Source organism: Camelus bactrianus, chromosome X, assembly GCF_048773025.1.
Source record: "Camelus bactrianus isolate YW-2024 breed Bactrian camel chromosome X, ASM4877302v1, whole genome shotgun sequence".
Classification (NCBI taxonomy): Eukaryota; Metazoa; Chordata; class Mammalia; order Artiodactyla; family Camelidae; genus Camelus; species Camelus bactrianus.
Window position 1 is genome coordinate 16,670,542 of NC_133575.1, and position 13,873 is coordinate 16,684,414.

General features: G+C 38.8%; 1 protein-coding gene across 2 annotated transcripts in view; it reads left to right on the top strand.

Moving 5' to 3' along the window:
• The window catches only part of PHEX (phosphate regulating endopeptidase X-linked), a 171,837-nt gene that overhangs the window by 31,297 nt on the left and 126,667 nt on the right, over positions 1-13,873 (top strand). For both annotated transcript variants that reach the window (XM_074359209.1, XM_010970301.2), the window contains 2 exons: positions 5,479-5,565; positions 6,616-6,842. In XM_074359209.1, coding sequence (XP_074215310.1) covers positions 5,479-5,565; positions 6,616-6,842 — 314 coding nt within the window. The remainder of the gene's footprint in view (positions 1-5,478; positions 5,566-6,615; positions 6,843-13,873) is intronic.

The following is a 13,873-nucleotide window of genomic DNA, read 5'->3' on the forward strand; positions in this document are numbered from 1 at the left end:
CAGAGAAACTGTTTTTATGAGTTAAAATATCATGTTGGCAGAATCATTGTAATGATATACTATCAAAGAGTAATCTTAAAATTTAAGTTAAATTATTTTGAAGTGTGACCTTGGTAAGTGTAATCCTTAAAAATTCACTTATAAGTCAACATAATAAAAGAGTTGCCTTCTGTTAGACTTTTGTAGTGTCTGGCAGTTGTATAAAATTGATTTCATTATGGACAAAGAGGTCTTTTGTGTTAAAAGGGGGATATTTTTATGTTATTTGGTAACCCGTGATTTAGATCGATGACTTAGAGGTTTTTAATGCCTTTAAAGTAATCTCTGTCCCTTTTTCTTAAGCTAATGCCAGCCAACAATGATCATTTATGAGGTGATCATAAAAAATGAACAGAGAAAAGCATTCTGACAGCTTCTCTCCCTATATTTAGATGGGAGTTTTCCAGAAGAATGAGAAATATCAGCTCTTATTGTCTTTTCAGTATGTCAAACAGACTCAGTTAATCCCATGCTTGACCGGCTATGTGGCTGAAGAACTGCAAAGTCGAGTGTCACACAATCCGTGTGAAAACATGAGGGTTACGGGATCCACAGACCATGACTTAGTTAACTGGAATTTTATTTTTTAATGAGAATAACAACGGCCTTTGCAAGCTGATTTAGAGTCTCCAGGTCTAACTGCATAAGAATTTAATATCCATGCAGTGTGAGTTAGAAAAATGAAATTTCTCAGTACGGTAAATAAACTGAGGAGCCTGGAAACCAGATTGAAGTCTGCAGCCTGGAAAATCAACAGAGACTAAAAATAGTAAGATTAGAGGTGACATTAGAGCCATGGACCATCTGAAAGTAGCTTTAAAGTACCACCAAAGGAGAAACCAGGCAGGCTATGATATGATAGATTTTTAAAAAAATATATGTCTAGAGAGCATTCTGTTTCTTATGTAGGTGTGGAAGGACACACCTTCCCTTAAAATGTAGATTTGGTTTTCCAGAGTTGATTTTTCATGTTCTTTCTCTCACTAGAATTAAAAGGACGCTCCCCCTGATTTCTAAGGGAAACGTTGGCATAATCTACATGAAATTGAGAATGCACCTGGATGATGTTTGACTGGAGGTTCTAGAATGCAGTTGTTGTTTCTATTAAGCAAATCAGGCAAACAGCTCCAGCATTCATTGATCTCTTAGCACGTAGCCAGAGGATCCCCTTTAGAATAGGCACATAGAGAGATTACAGGGTCTGGAGAAAGAACAGAAAGGAGGGTGTTTTGAAAGAGTTCCTGTGCTCTGGGAGCTCTCTCCTTCAGATGGCATCAGCTCAGTGCTGAGGTTCTTGGTAGGTGTTTGCTCACGGGCCTGAAAGTTTGTGCGTGTGGAGTTTTTGAAAACAGTGTTAGTTAGGAAAGTCCTGAATATTTCCCAAACTCCACTTGACTGGCCTGAGCTGCTCGTGACTGTTGTGAGCTCTTGCCTTACCAGGGGACTTCTCAGTCCTCGGGAGTATTGTCCTTCTTCCTTTGGAATTTCTTCTTCCTGTTCCAGAGCTCTCAGTAAAGGCCCTGTCTGAGCAGGAGAAATGGGATGAGTGAGTAGAATTAGTAATCTCACCTGGCTTCTGAGCTTAAAGGAGGTTGAATGCCAACTAAGTATTCGGCACCCCCCTCCACAGAAGAGCAGGAAAGTGGAAGTGGCTGATTAACCTGAGACCACTGGTGAAATAAGACTTGGGTAGCATAAAAACTGGTATTTTCAGAAACAGACACGATCTTGGATGTCATTGTATGGTTGCTACAGGGACTGGAATGTGAGAAAAGGAGATCATGGATGTTTATGCTATCAGGACACTGCTGATTATAAAAAGAAATAATAAAAGAAGTTAGTCCAACTTCTCACATTTCCTTTTCATTTGGGTGAAAAACTCTCAGACTTTGTTTGCCAGGAATTCAGCTGCACAAACATTGAACACCAGCCATGCCAAGCACTAAGCCCTGGATGTTCACAGATGAATGTGAGACCCAGTGACCAAAAACACCTTCTTTACTAAAATTTTCACATGATTCGTCCCCTTTGAGGCCAGGTTTATGTTACAATGGCATGGCTGTCCACAGTGGGTGTGCAAAACCAATTTCTATATGGACTGTGGATCTAAATGTGAAACAGTAAAGATTCTAGAGGAAGACATTAGGCAGGATCTTCATGACCTCAGGGTAGGCAAAGATTTCTTAAATAGGACACAAAATATGCTTGCCATAGATGGAACAAATGGTCACACTGGACTACATTAAACTAAGTTCAGTTCATCACGTGATACCGCTAAGAAAAAATGAAGTCTGTGGAATGGAAGAAGATTTTGTAATACAAATATTCAATACAGGACTTGTGTGTAGAATATATAAAGAACTTCTATAAATCAATACGAAAAAGGTAGATTCCCAATAAAAATGTGGGAAATAGTTGAGGAAGCACTTCACAAAAGAGAATGTTGGTTTTCTTGATTGGAGATAGTGACTGGAGGGAAGCACAGGAGCTCCTGGGGTTCTGGTCATAATGTTGATTACATGCATACGTTAACTTTGTGAAAGTCCTTCAGATTTATGACAGGTGCACTTTTCTCTGTGTATGTTATAATTGCACTGAAAAAAGTTTACAGAAGGAAAAGACTTTGTTGTCTGGGTTGAGGAATGGAGCCAGATATTTTCAGAGTTTCTCTCTTGCCGGAGCATTACCACTACTATGGAAGCAGCAGAGATGCTGAGAGCATGGGGTTTTGCTTGGCTCTTAGGGCAGGTCCAGTTGATGAAAGAGTCCTGCACAAGGAGTACCAATGTCTTAGGTTAGCAGAAGGCCTTTGGAGACCAGTATCCTGAGAAGGGAGGAGAAAACATTTACGGAGGAAGCACTAGAAACAAGCTTGATGACAATTTTGTGTATGGCTGACTCAGCCTGGAAGCTGGTTTAAGCCCCCATTGATTGACTGATCACTTGCCATGTGTTATGGCATTGAGATAGGGACTTTCTGTGCATCAAAGTGTTCACTCCTCACCACAGCCCTGGGAGGTAGGCACCAGTATTTATCCAGATTTACAGATGAAGAAACTGAGGCTTAGAGAGATTAAGTAACTTGCTGAAGTTCCAGGTAGACAATAGCAGCAAGCTGCATCTGGAACCCGGGTCTTTGTGAGTGAGAGCTCACCCCCTTGACTATGTCTATTATTTTGCCTTTTTTTTTTTTTGGTAAAAAAATTTTATTTGAGCATAGTGAGAAAAAACATACTTACATTATGTATACACAGATATATACATATACACGCATACACATACATACATATATATATATCAAATTTTGATGATCAGAGACACTTGAAACTGATTTTAGAATCTGAGGTTTGTTGCACTATAGGTTATTATGAACTGGAGTTTCCCTTTTCTTTGTCACTTGGTTAGAATACCTGCATGGGGGTGAGGGGAGACTGAGAAATCTTCCAAGAAACAATACAGATTATGATGGGAAAGCCCTTATATGGGTGACCCATGAGCCCGTCTCAGTGCTTTAGGGACATTTTAATAACCTGAGTAATTGCCTTTGAGAGGCTTTATTTTCTGCTCATTAATGACTCTCCAGGCTAGATTGAATTCTTCTTGCCACTAATTCAAATACAGAGATAGATAAAATGGATGCTGCCAACTGATTGTCACAACACTATGTGCATATCAGTGCTCTCCTGCCTGCTTGGGTATGAAGAGGAGGTGAGGAGAAGGGGAAGGGTATAACAAGAAACCTGTGATAGCTAAATTTGTTTTAAAAGCCAAATTCTGGCACAGAAACCAGAATTCTGATGCATACAAATTATTGATGGTTGTGCATGGCCAGGGTTTGGGGATTGCCCTATTTTGTATATACATGTCTTCCCTCTTCTCGTGAGACACAGTGCCTTGGGTGCACACTCAGGTACGTACTTAATACTTTAAGTTCTTTTGTTCTATGGCTTGTTTTTGGTCCTCAAGGTATTCATGCTTGCAGCCTGTGGAGTGTTTATAGTATCAGAATAATGTTACATCCCTAAATGAAATGAAATTTGGATTACTTTCAAATGTCTCCCCCCAGCAATCCAGTGACTGTGGAAGCAATATGGTGGAAAGGCACATGATCTAATTTGAATAGAAATATATGTGGCTATGGTTTTAGAGATTTCTGTTTATTAAAAAAAGTCTCCTTCCTTTATCCTTGGGGCTAGTTATCCCACTTTTATTGCTATGATAATACATAAGAAATGAACAAGTTGAAATAATTGATAGGCCCATATCCAGTTCAACTTTAATTGAATCTATCTAGTTATATGAACTTGTTTGATGTACAGGTGCTTACAGAAAACTGGACAGAAGCTCTGGGTTGCATTGTTTTTGAAATGTAGAACTTCTAGTTTAGAAGTAGATCCCTCTTTAGGGAATATGTAATTATTTAACTTGATTACCACTGTACGTTGTATCTTGAAAGCTATTCCAAGTATTGTAGGAGCATCTGTTGTACCATCATTTGGAAGCTGCTAGGGTGTTTCAGAGGTAAATGCCTTGACAATTGCAGTTTGACATAGCTCGATGAAGGGATTGCCGTGGTGCTGTGTGGGGATTCTTTGTCTTGGCTTCATGTCAGTAAATTGATACTCTCTTATACATCTAAGATGGTATTTTTGGGGCGGAGGGTAGTTTTTATTGAGTCTTGGCTTTCCTAGTTCCTTATTTCATGAAATAGTGACAGGTATCATTTTCTACCTTCAAACAATAGCATCAGTGATTTTATAAATAGAAAGTCATTCTTCAGGTGGGCTTATGTCCATACTGGCAACCATTTTATATACATGGCCTCATTTTAAATGGCCAGGACTTTGAATGTGTAAATGGGCAAGTTTTCAGGCAATCTGGGTAGGCTTTCCATTCTTGCTTCTCCATTTCCTGTCTAAACAACGTCTTTCGTGTCCTCAGTGTGTTTATGCAACATTGAATAAAACTTCTAATAGGAAATTTCTTCCAGGTGACCTCCCTGAGGGGCCGGGCTGTCAAAAAATCTTAAGAAACTCGACCCTGATGAAATTGCCTCCGTTGAGAATATTACTCGGTGCAGAAACAAGAAATGGAGTTCAGTTGTTTTTGGTTCTTAAATAAATGAATTCTGTTTCTTTTTGTGTAGGTGGGAGAAAACATTAACCCCTGTGGAAGGTCCAGTCTCAGTTGGAAATTGAACTTTTGGTTTCTTTGAATTAGGAGAACCTTGGAGAAGAGAATGTTAAATATTTTTTATTTGAACCTCAAGCAACATGGAATAGGTTCTTCTGTCTGAGTGTCTTTTATAGATGTGTCTTTTGCAGAGTTGTCTGTCTTTACATTTAACTTTCTGGAGACTATGACTGTGATTATCAGATGACCTCCAACTCAGCACCATGTGTAGGTGGATACTAATGAATCCCTTTTTACCCTTTCTAGTGCTTTTGGAGAAATCAGTCAGTAGAAGGAGGGACACTGAAGCCATACAGAAAGCCAAAATCCTTTATTCATCTTGCATGAATGAGAGTGAGTAATAAAGAAAATAAATAAAATATTTACCACCCTTATTCTTCAGACTTCTATTAATGGTTATAGATATTGTTTAAGTAAAAAGATAACTACTAAGATTTCTATTAAAATGTTGTTTAAGGAAGGAGCAATTCTCCGAGACTGAATTTTGACTAGCCTGGTCTTAATGTCCTGTTCCTGGCTTGATGGCGAAAATAAGAAAATTTTATTTCTGTGGGTGGTTTGAATTCTTTGGGTTAGTTGGTCCATGAGAAACTTGGGCAGGGTCAGAAGGGCAAACCCTACTGCATGTGGTACAGAAACCGGAATCTGGAGGCTACGTCTGATTTGAGGAGGAGCCTGGGAGGGAGGGCACTTGGGAGTGTTGCTATGTCCCATGGAACCTCCTGGGGCCTAGAGAAACCCAGATTCCCAGGTGGGCCAGGCTCCTTCTGCTTCTCTATCAGCCTAACAGGCATCTTTGTTGGGTGCTGTAGGCTGGTCTCAGCATCCTGGGTCTGATTAGAGTTAAAGGAGACACTTGACGTTTTACCTGGTTTGTTTTGTCAAGACCATTGCAGGAAGAAGCCAGTACCTCTGGGAAGCATGTTAACTTGTTTAGGTTTTGGGGCATTATTTGGTGAGCTAGAAGAGGGCAGTCAAAGATGATGAAAGAGTCTGAGGCAGTGATTCATTTTTATTGGGGAATGATTAGTTTTATCGAGCAGTTTCCTTTAGTTAGGACTATTCTGTAGTCTTGCAGAGTGTTATCAGCTTCACAATGCTTATTGGCTTGGGTCAATATAGTGAGCCTGCCTTTTATTGGAAATGTTGGGCAGGTTCCCTAGTCAGTTCTCCTGACAAGAACACTAGGTTTAGACAGTCATGTTGAAGTGTGAGTCATGGGTAGTTCTGTCTCTGTGGTCATGCTCAATCCACTGCACCTCTCCCAAAAAGTTAGGTTGGGGCCTTACTGGAATTTTCTCTTGAGAAGATATACTTGTTTTCTAGTTTGGTGATCCAGTTCTTTGCAATTCTAACTCTCCCTTCATATTTGCTCCCTTTCAGAAGCGATTGAAAAAGCAGATGCCAAGCCACTGCTACATATCCTGCGGCACTCACCTTTCCGCTGGCCTGTGCTTGAATCTAATATTGGTCCTGAAGGGGTTTGGTCAGAGAGAAAGTTCAGCCTCCTGCAGACGCTTGCAACGTTTCGTGGCCAGTACAGTAATTCTGTGTTCATCCGTTTGTATGTGTCTTCTGATGACAAGGTGTCCAGCAAACACATCTTGAAGGTATAGTGAGGACTTGTTCATGTTCTCTGTTCAGTCCAAGGTTGACCTTTTGGGTTGCCTTCCCAGGGAAAGAGACTCTTACCACCTTAGTGAAATGATAGGGTTAAAAATTCTGTTAACCGCTAGGATCTAGACTATCCCCTCTCCCTCCCCCACATTTACAGAATGTAAATCAGGAACAAACTGGTTTTGTCAGTCTTTCAGGAAGCCAGTGAGTGAATTTCAAGTGATCTGTGATCTGGCCCTCAAATATCTACCCTGAGTATGTGTGGGGCCCCTAAATTCCAGGGGGGACAGACCTGCAGAGACTTTCTGAACTACTCTTCCTCTGATCTCCTCCCTCCCCTGATGGAGGAGTGAACCCGTGCTATGAGTCCTTGTTTTCCTTTCGCTAACATCTTGTGTACATGCCTAAGATTTCATTGTCAAGTTTAGTCTTGAGTCTCTTGTCCTTCCTTTCAAAAGATAAGAGAGCTTGCTCTGGTCTAAGTGGTTGGGTGCATTTTTGGTTGGGAGAGTAAACATCTCTTCCATAAAGGAATTGGCCATGAGGACATACTGCGAGGTGGAGTATTACATTGGTCAAATCAGGAGACTGTCGGAAAACTGCCAACAATGAAATTCATCAATGAAAGAGCTTGGCAGGAATACAAATAACACTTCTCAAATTGCTTTGTGTTTTGATCTTGTTTTTTTTTTTTTTTTTTTTTTTTTGGCTCCACAGTTACTTTGGTAATGAAAATTTTGTCAAGTCAGTGATTTTCCCTCCCAATTCTGTTCTTTGTTGAACCAGAAAATAATGATATATTGATATTTAAATCATTGAAGTATAAAACCTTTAGACTGTATTATCCTCTCTGGCTACAAGTCAACTTTTAAAAATTGACACCCTGGAGTTTATTTTTTGATTTATACCAAGGGGCATTCAAATGTTTTTCTGTAAAGGACCAGATAGTAAATATTTTAGGCTGTGTGGGCCATGCGACGACTCTGCTGTTGTCCCCGGTGAAGCAGCTGTAGGCAGCGTGAACATAAGTGCGTGTGGTGTACGGCGGGCTAGCCTGCGGGCTGCGGTTTGTCATCTCTAGTTTAGGCAGTAGGAGTCTCAATAAAAAAAATCTTTAGTCACTGAACGAATTCCCATCTACTCAAGAGCAAATTTCTTAGTTACAGAGACAGCTGTATTTCCACGTTGGGTGATGGAACAACTGCATGGCACTGAGACATATTCTAATACTATCCAGATGAGACCTGCTCTTCAGTGGTCTACATGATGGTGATGGTCCAGGCGACCGCTGTCCCATGTTGATAGATTGCTCACTTAAACAAACACCAGGTTTTAAGACTGTCATGCTTAATTCCAGAACTAGTATGATATCCTTTCTAAACTCCTTAAGTGGTGTTTTGAAGTAAGCTGGAGACTCTTTCAAACCTAAGTTTATGCACTCTGTTGCATGATGGAAGATCTTGATTCACACACAGGCAAATGATAACCATTTCATTTTTTGCCGATTTCTGGACCTAGTCTAACGATTGAATTTATTTATTGAAAATAATACAAATAAAAGTAAAAAGAATAGTACAACAAACTCCCATGTACTCATCAACCCAACTTCAACAGCCAGCAACTTTTGGCTCTTCCTGTTTTGTCTAAACTCCTCCTTTTGGAGGGGAGGCTGGAGCATGTTATAGCAAATCCAAGGTATGAGATTATTACACTAGTAAATGCATCAGTGTTTATCTGATGGAAAGGACTATTATCACAACCAAAAAAGTAATTATAATTCCATAATTAGCATCTAATACTCAGTTAATTCTCAGTTTTCCTAATTGTCTCAAATATATCCTTTAAAAAAAAATTAAACTGTTGGTCCTTGATTCAGGTTTCAAAAAAGAATCACGTTGTGTATTTGGTTGATATGTCTATTTTAATTTACAACATACTGGATTTGACTGATTTCAGGGTAACCTAATAGCTAATGAGGGAAAATTCTTTTTTTGTAGGAGAATCAGTTTTAAAAATGCAGGAGTAATAATAGGAATAAAAAGTTACCATTTTTAAAGATCCCTAATGAAATAAAGGATCAAAGCCGCTATCACCAATAGCTGCTGAAACTATTAGATGAATGGTTGATGGGGAAATTCAGGACAAGGAGATCAGACTGACATCAGAAGAACTCATGTATCAAATGGTAGCATTGCTAAAAGTGGGGCAACCAGATTTTGTATGCCTCCTGATACCACGTGGTGGGAAGCATACACTATCACCAGTGATGCCAAAAGAAAAGAAAAAAATGAACTCGGATCTAATCAAGCCTCTAGTTTTACTATCAGCTTATAGGAAGCGTGGGAAATAGAGGAACATGGTAATCAGTTTTTAACAGCTTGCCTTGCACGCTTAATATTCAATTAAACTGATCCTAGAAACACTGAACTGTCAATGGTGGAACACTCTCAAAACGTAAAGAGGCACTCATGTGCTTACTGCTGCTCTCCTCTGCCAAGATGGCAGCTTCTTCCAAACTGATGTTTGAGTGTGGCCTGGCATTTGAGTGCAGGGCACATTTGCTTTAGTTATATTCCTGTTCTTCCGTGTGGGTACTGTTTTATATGTGTGAATATTCAGACACCTGCATTAACAAAATAAAACTGCAGTCATCCTAATGATGACACAGCTGCAAGAAGTTCAAGCATGTTTCTAGATAAACTGGTAGGAAAAGCTTTCTTCTGAGAACGGCATAAAACCCAGTGAACCTGACAAAAAAAAAAAACTAGTGTATTGATGGCTGCCCATGTAGTTGCTTTTATTAGAAATAGTTAAGACTTTAAAAAAGCTAACAGCATATTTGGAGCCTTTGAAGCACCTTTTAGGTTTTGTGGAACATAGTTTGAAAACCACTGCTGTAATGTAAAAAAGAGTAGGCTTTGGAGTTAAAGAGATTAGGTTCATGGTTTGGCTTTGTGATTTATTCATGGAATGTCTTTGTGCAAATTGTTTTACGTCTCCCAGTCTTTTTCCCTGTGTGTAATGAAGAGAGAATTAGAATTTACTTTTCACTGTTGCTGTGAGATTTAAATGAGCTGAATTTGGTGACAGTTTACAGGAGAGATACTAGTATACAGTGGCACATGACAAAGGTACCTTTCCCTTAAAGCATGACCAGGCAACTGGTCAGAACCATTTGGGGAATGTTTCTCTTCATTTTTTGTGCCAAACCCACCTCTCAGATCTCAAGTTCAGATGTGTGAGAAATAGGCATTTTCTTTAGTCAATCTCATCTCTGACTCTGAGCTTCCACCTCACCTTTTAGTTGGAAACAGAACCAGTCTCGGCCCTTCCGCACCTCCCATCTACCCCATTTCTCAGGTTTCTCCAAGGGCACTGGGAGGAGTACCCTCCGATCATCAGTTACCTGTTTCTGAAAAGAAACCTGCCATCCCAGCCCACGTGGCCCCTTCAAGTGTGCCTCTCTGCTGCTGGGGCCCTGGACCTCCCACCCCCTCTCGAATCCTGCCATTTTCTAGGGGCACTGACTGGTCTCTCTGCTCACGAGAAACTCTGACTTCTTTGGTTGTCAAGGAGATCCTCTTTTTGCTCTGGGAGAACTCTCTCTTACCCCAGACTCTCCTCCCTCATTGTACTTAGACTTCCTTTTCTGTCATGTTCTACTTTACTCAATGTTCCTAGCTTTTCTAATCCTACAAACCCATGGAAATAAGAAAAAGGACTCCTTCGGGAAGACACAGCACTGTGGGCATACTATTGGGTGAGCAGGTGGCGCCTTTGGGTAAAGAAAAAAGGCACCTTTCCAATGGGCAGATGTACTCTCACACCCAGGACATGCAGTTTGGCAACAAGGGTTGCTCAGATGCACACAGTGGTCCTCTGTGAAGTTCCCCCTGTGGCAAGATGGCGCAGAATTGGCCGCAGGCTTAAATGGGAGAAAGGAAGTATAAAAATGCAGGAAACAACAGAAGTTAATGCCTCAAAACATATTTTGCTACATATGTTTGGGTTTATTTTGTGTAAGGAGATAGCAAGAATAAGGATTTAAGGAACAATAAAAGGCTTGAATATATGTGATCCTGAAGGAGTGTTTGGAAGGATACAGAGTTGTCTCAGTATTTGTTACTGAAACAGTGACTTAAAGTCATCATCACCCAGTGGCCTGCAAAATCCATAAGGATGACAAGGAGAGATTTCCTTGGAAACGAACTTTTTCTAACTTCTTTGTCCTTTTTCCTACATCACAATTTGTGTGATGTTTCTTTTTGTATTACTACTTTGTTTCCTAATCTGTGGTTTATTGCAGTTGGCAAAAAAAAAAATTCATATTTGAGTTCAAAATATTGTATTTCCTAAGCACGTATTTCCTACTTGCAATATTCATATTAGTTATAAATGCAGGGATTAAAAAACCTCAGGTAGCATAGTGTCCTAATACTGGCCTCTTGAGAAAGCCTTTTGCCTCAAGAGTTTGTATGTGTCTAATGAGATTTGGTTAACTGACTTTATTCAATCTGTTTGGTATATTTAAGATGTTCCCTAGAAACCATAGCAATCTGAAGGTTTAAAAAATGTCTGGTAACTTCACTTGGATCGTCTAAACTTTTATAATAAGGGAATTTAACTTCATTTCATCAGAGGGAAGCTTTGGCTTTCTTGATATTGTCTACACAGTTTCCTTTCCTTTGAGACTAAAGCTCAAAAAATTCTCCAAGTGGTCCAAATCTAATTGAAAGCCAAAGCATCTTAATCATAATATTGTGTTTCATCTTCCTGGCTTACTAAATTTTTGGAAGAAATGGTGGTATACTGGGAATTGGAATACAGTGAAGCCAGGCCGGCTTGTGACTTGATTGTTTGAGGTCAATTAGAGAAGATCGAACACAATAATTTGAGGTTTTTAACAATACATACAGGCATGATGGATGTTATGAAAACATCTTCTTCCTCCTTGAAACAAGAGCAATATGTTTCCTTGAATTTTTCGTAACTAACTCTTAACTTGGCCTTTGTGGAATTTCTTGTGTATGAAGGGGATTTTCATAAAAAATGATGATCCTATACAGAGTTTATGTATTAAAAATTTTTTGAGATTACAGTAAGAGAAAGATGAAATTAGAGGAGATAGATCAAAACAACGTAAAGACATATAAACTTATGATAGGGGCATGCATGTAGGATCCAGTTTTTATTCAGGTGCCACTAACTTTAGATTTATCATTTAGATTTTGTATTTTATTAATGTGGCTTAACTTTTTTTTATATGTGAGTAAGATTTAAGTTAGAAAATCTGCTGTTGGGATCAGTTTTACTCAGTCCTTGGGCAGTTACTAATATTCAAGAAAGAACAGCCATAGATTTAGAGAAGTTTCTGGACCTTTAAAAAATTTTACTTATTTTAGAATTTACATACAGTTAAATTCACTTTTTGTGATGCACAAGCCTTTTAAGTTTTTACAAATGCATGGAGTCATGTAATCACCACCATAACCAGGGAAGAGAATAGTTCCATCACTTGCCCCAGATTTACCTCATGTTGCCCTTTTGTAGTCATCCACTTTCCCCATCCCCAAACCCTATTTTCTGTCCCTGTAGTTTTGCCTTTTTTTGGAATGTGATTAAAATTTGCCCATGTTGTTGCATGTATCAGTAGTTCATTCCTTTTTAGGACTGAGTAGCAGTCCATCGTGTATCAGAGTTTATCCATTTGCAAGTTAAGGAACATTTGGGTTGTTTCCATTTTTTGGTGATAATGAATAATGTTACATGTAGGTTTTTTGTGAGCATACTTTTTATTTATCTTGGGTAAATAGCTAGGAAGTGAGAGGTCATACATAGGTGTATGTTTAATTTCATAAAAAACTGTCAAACTGGTTTCCAAAGTGGCTCTGCCATGTTTCATTCCCACTAGCAGTGTATGAGTGATCCAATTTTTCCACATCCTTGTCAGCAGTTGGTATTACCAGGTTTTGGGTTTTTTTGGGGTTTTTTTTTCGCCAATCTAGTAGCTGTGTAGTGGTGTTTTATGTGGGTTTAATTTACTTTTTGCTAATAACTAGTGATGTTCAGCATCTTTTCATGAATTTATTTTCCATCTGAATATTTTTTGTGGTGAAGTGTCTGTTCAGATCTTTTGTCCAGTTTTAAATTGGGTTTGTTTTCTTACTGAGTTGTGAGGGCTCTTTGTATACTCTGGATACAAGTCCTTTGTCATGTGATTTTCAAATATTTTCTCCCTGTCTGTAGCTTGTCTTTTTCATTCTCTTAACAATGTCTTTTACAGAACAAAAAATTTTAATGATGATGAAGTCCAATTTATTTTTTCTCTTATGGCTCTGATTTTTGTGTTGTTTCTAAGAACTCTGTCTAGAAAGAGTTTGGGGCACTGGGAGTAAAGAAAAGTCACCTTATGGGAAAAAGATTTTCCTCTATGTTTTCTTATAGAAGTTTTATAGTGTTAGGTTTTACATGTGGGTCTGTGATTCATCTTGAATTAATTTTTGTACAAGTTTTGAGGTATGGGTTGAGATTAATTTTTTTGGCAAATGGATGTCCAATTGTAGCACATTTTGAAAAATTGAAGTATAGTTGACTTACAGTGTTGTGTTAGTTTCAGGTATACAGCAGACTGAATCAGTTATATATGTATATTGTTTTTCAGATTCTTTTCCGTTATAGGTTATTACAAGATACTGAATATAGTTCCCTGTGCTATACAGTAGGTCCTTGTTGCTTATCTGTTTTATATACAGTAGTGTGTATGTGTTAATCCCAAACTCCTAATTTATCTCCCCCCCCCCTTTTGGTAACCATAAGTTTTCTATGTTTGTGAGTCTATTTCTGTTTTATAAATAAGTTCTTTTGTATCTTTTTTTTTAAGATTCCACATATAAGAGATACCATATGGTATTTGTCTATCTGTGTCTGACTTCACTGAGTATGATAATCTGTAGAGAAGAAGGGTGGGTCTGGTGACAAGAGACAATGATTCTCTGAGCTCTGCCTAGGTGTGTTACTGTTAACT